The sequence below is a fragment of the Penaeus monodon genome, chromosome 24, assembly GCF_015228065.2.
Source record: "Penaeus monodon isolate SGIC_2016 chromosome 24, NSTDA_Pmon_1, whole genome shotgun sequence".
Classification (NCBI taxonomy): Eukaryota; Metazoa; Arthropoda; class Malacostraca; order Decapoda; family Penaeidae; genus Penaeus; species Penaeus monodon.
Genome location: NC_051409.1, coordinates 19,007,070 through 19,007,769, shown reverse-complemented (window position 1 = coordinate 19,007,769; position 700 = coordinate 19,007,070). Strand labels below are relative to the sequence as shown.

Sequence of the window (700 nt, the reverse complement as noted above, 5' to 3'; positions counted from 1 at the left end):
ACTGTACAGCATGAACTCATCAATCTGGTGATAAACAAAAGTAATTCTACTGTAACCAACGACAGTAGGTGAAATGTGCACATGGTTACTTGGTCTAAGCTCATCCATGACCCTGACCACACTCACATTCTTTTCCTAATACTGATTTTGGTTTATGTCAGCTATCAAATCCTGTCTGGAGGGAGACTATAAAAATGCTCTGCCTACAAATTATATTTCAACAAAACAAGTCATTTGTAATATTGCCATGACCTGAAACAAGCTTGACCTCTTGTGAATGAAGATGCTTATAAGGCACTGCTGACATTAACTTGGGAGTTTCACATTTTCTGGATGAAATCCTACTGTAGGTTGGAGAGCCAACTTGTTAGTCAAGGGAGGCTTTTATTTGTGTTTATGAATTCTATCTTCTCCCTTAGGAATACTGGGTAGGTAACACCTCATGGTTTCATTATAAGCACTAATATCAACTGAAAAAGTGAGCCATGAAATAGCTACAGGTGAGGAACAGATTAATCAGGAAATGTAAAAAATGGAGCCTCTGAGTGATCATAAGTTTGACATGCCAAAAATGTATGATGATAAATGTGTGCATAAGAGAAAAGGTGAAAATAATTTTTCATTAGTTTTGAAATATGTATGACTAACAACACGAGTGCTTAACTAAAGAAGACTAGGTCTGTATATGATAAATTATAGT

General features: G+C 35.9%; 1 protein-coding gene across 1 annotated transcript in view; it reads right to left on the bottom strand.

The window, feature by feature from the left end:
* LOC119588635 (DDB1- and CUL4-associated factor 12-like) overlaps positions 1–700 on the bottom strand; it is a gene marked incomplete at its 3' end in the record, with an annotated part of 28,135 nt that overhangs the window by 5,174 nt on the left and 22,261 nt on the right. Inside the window, 1 exon segment of the mRNA XM_037937272.1 lies at positions 1–24. Coding sequence (XP_037793200.1) covers positions 1–24 — 24 coding nt within the window.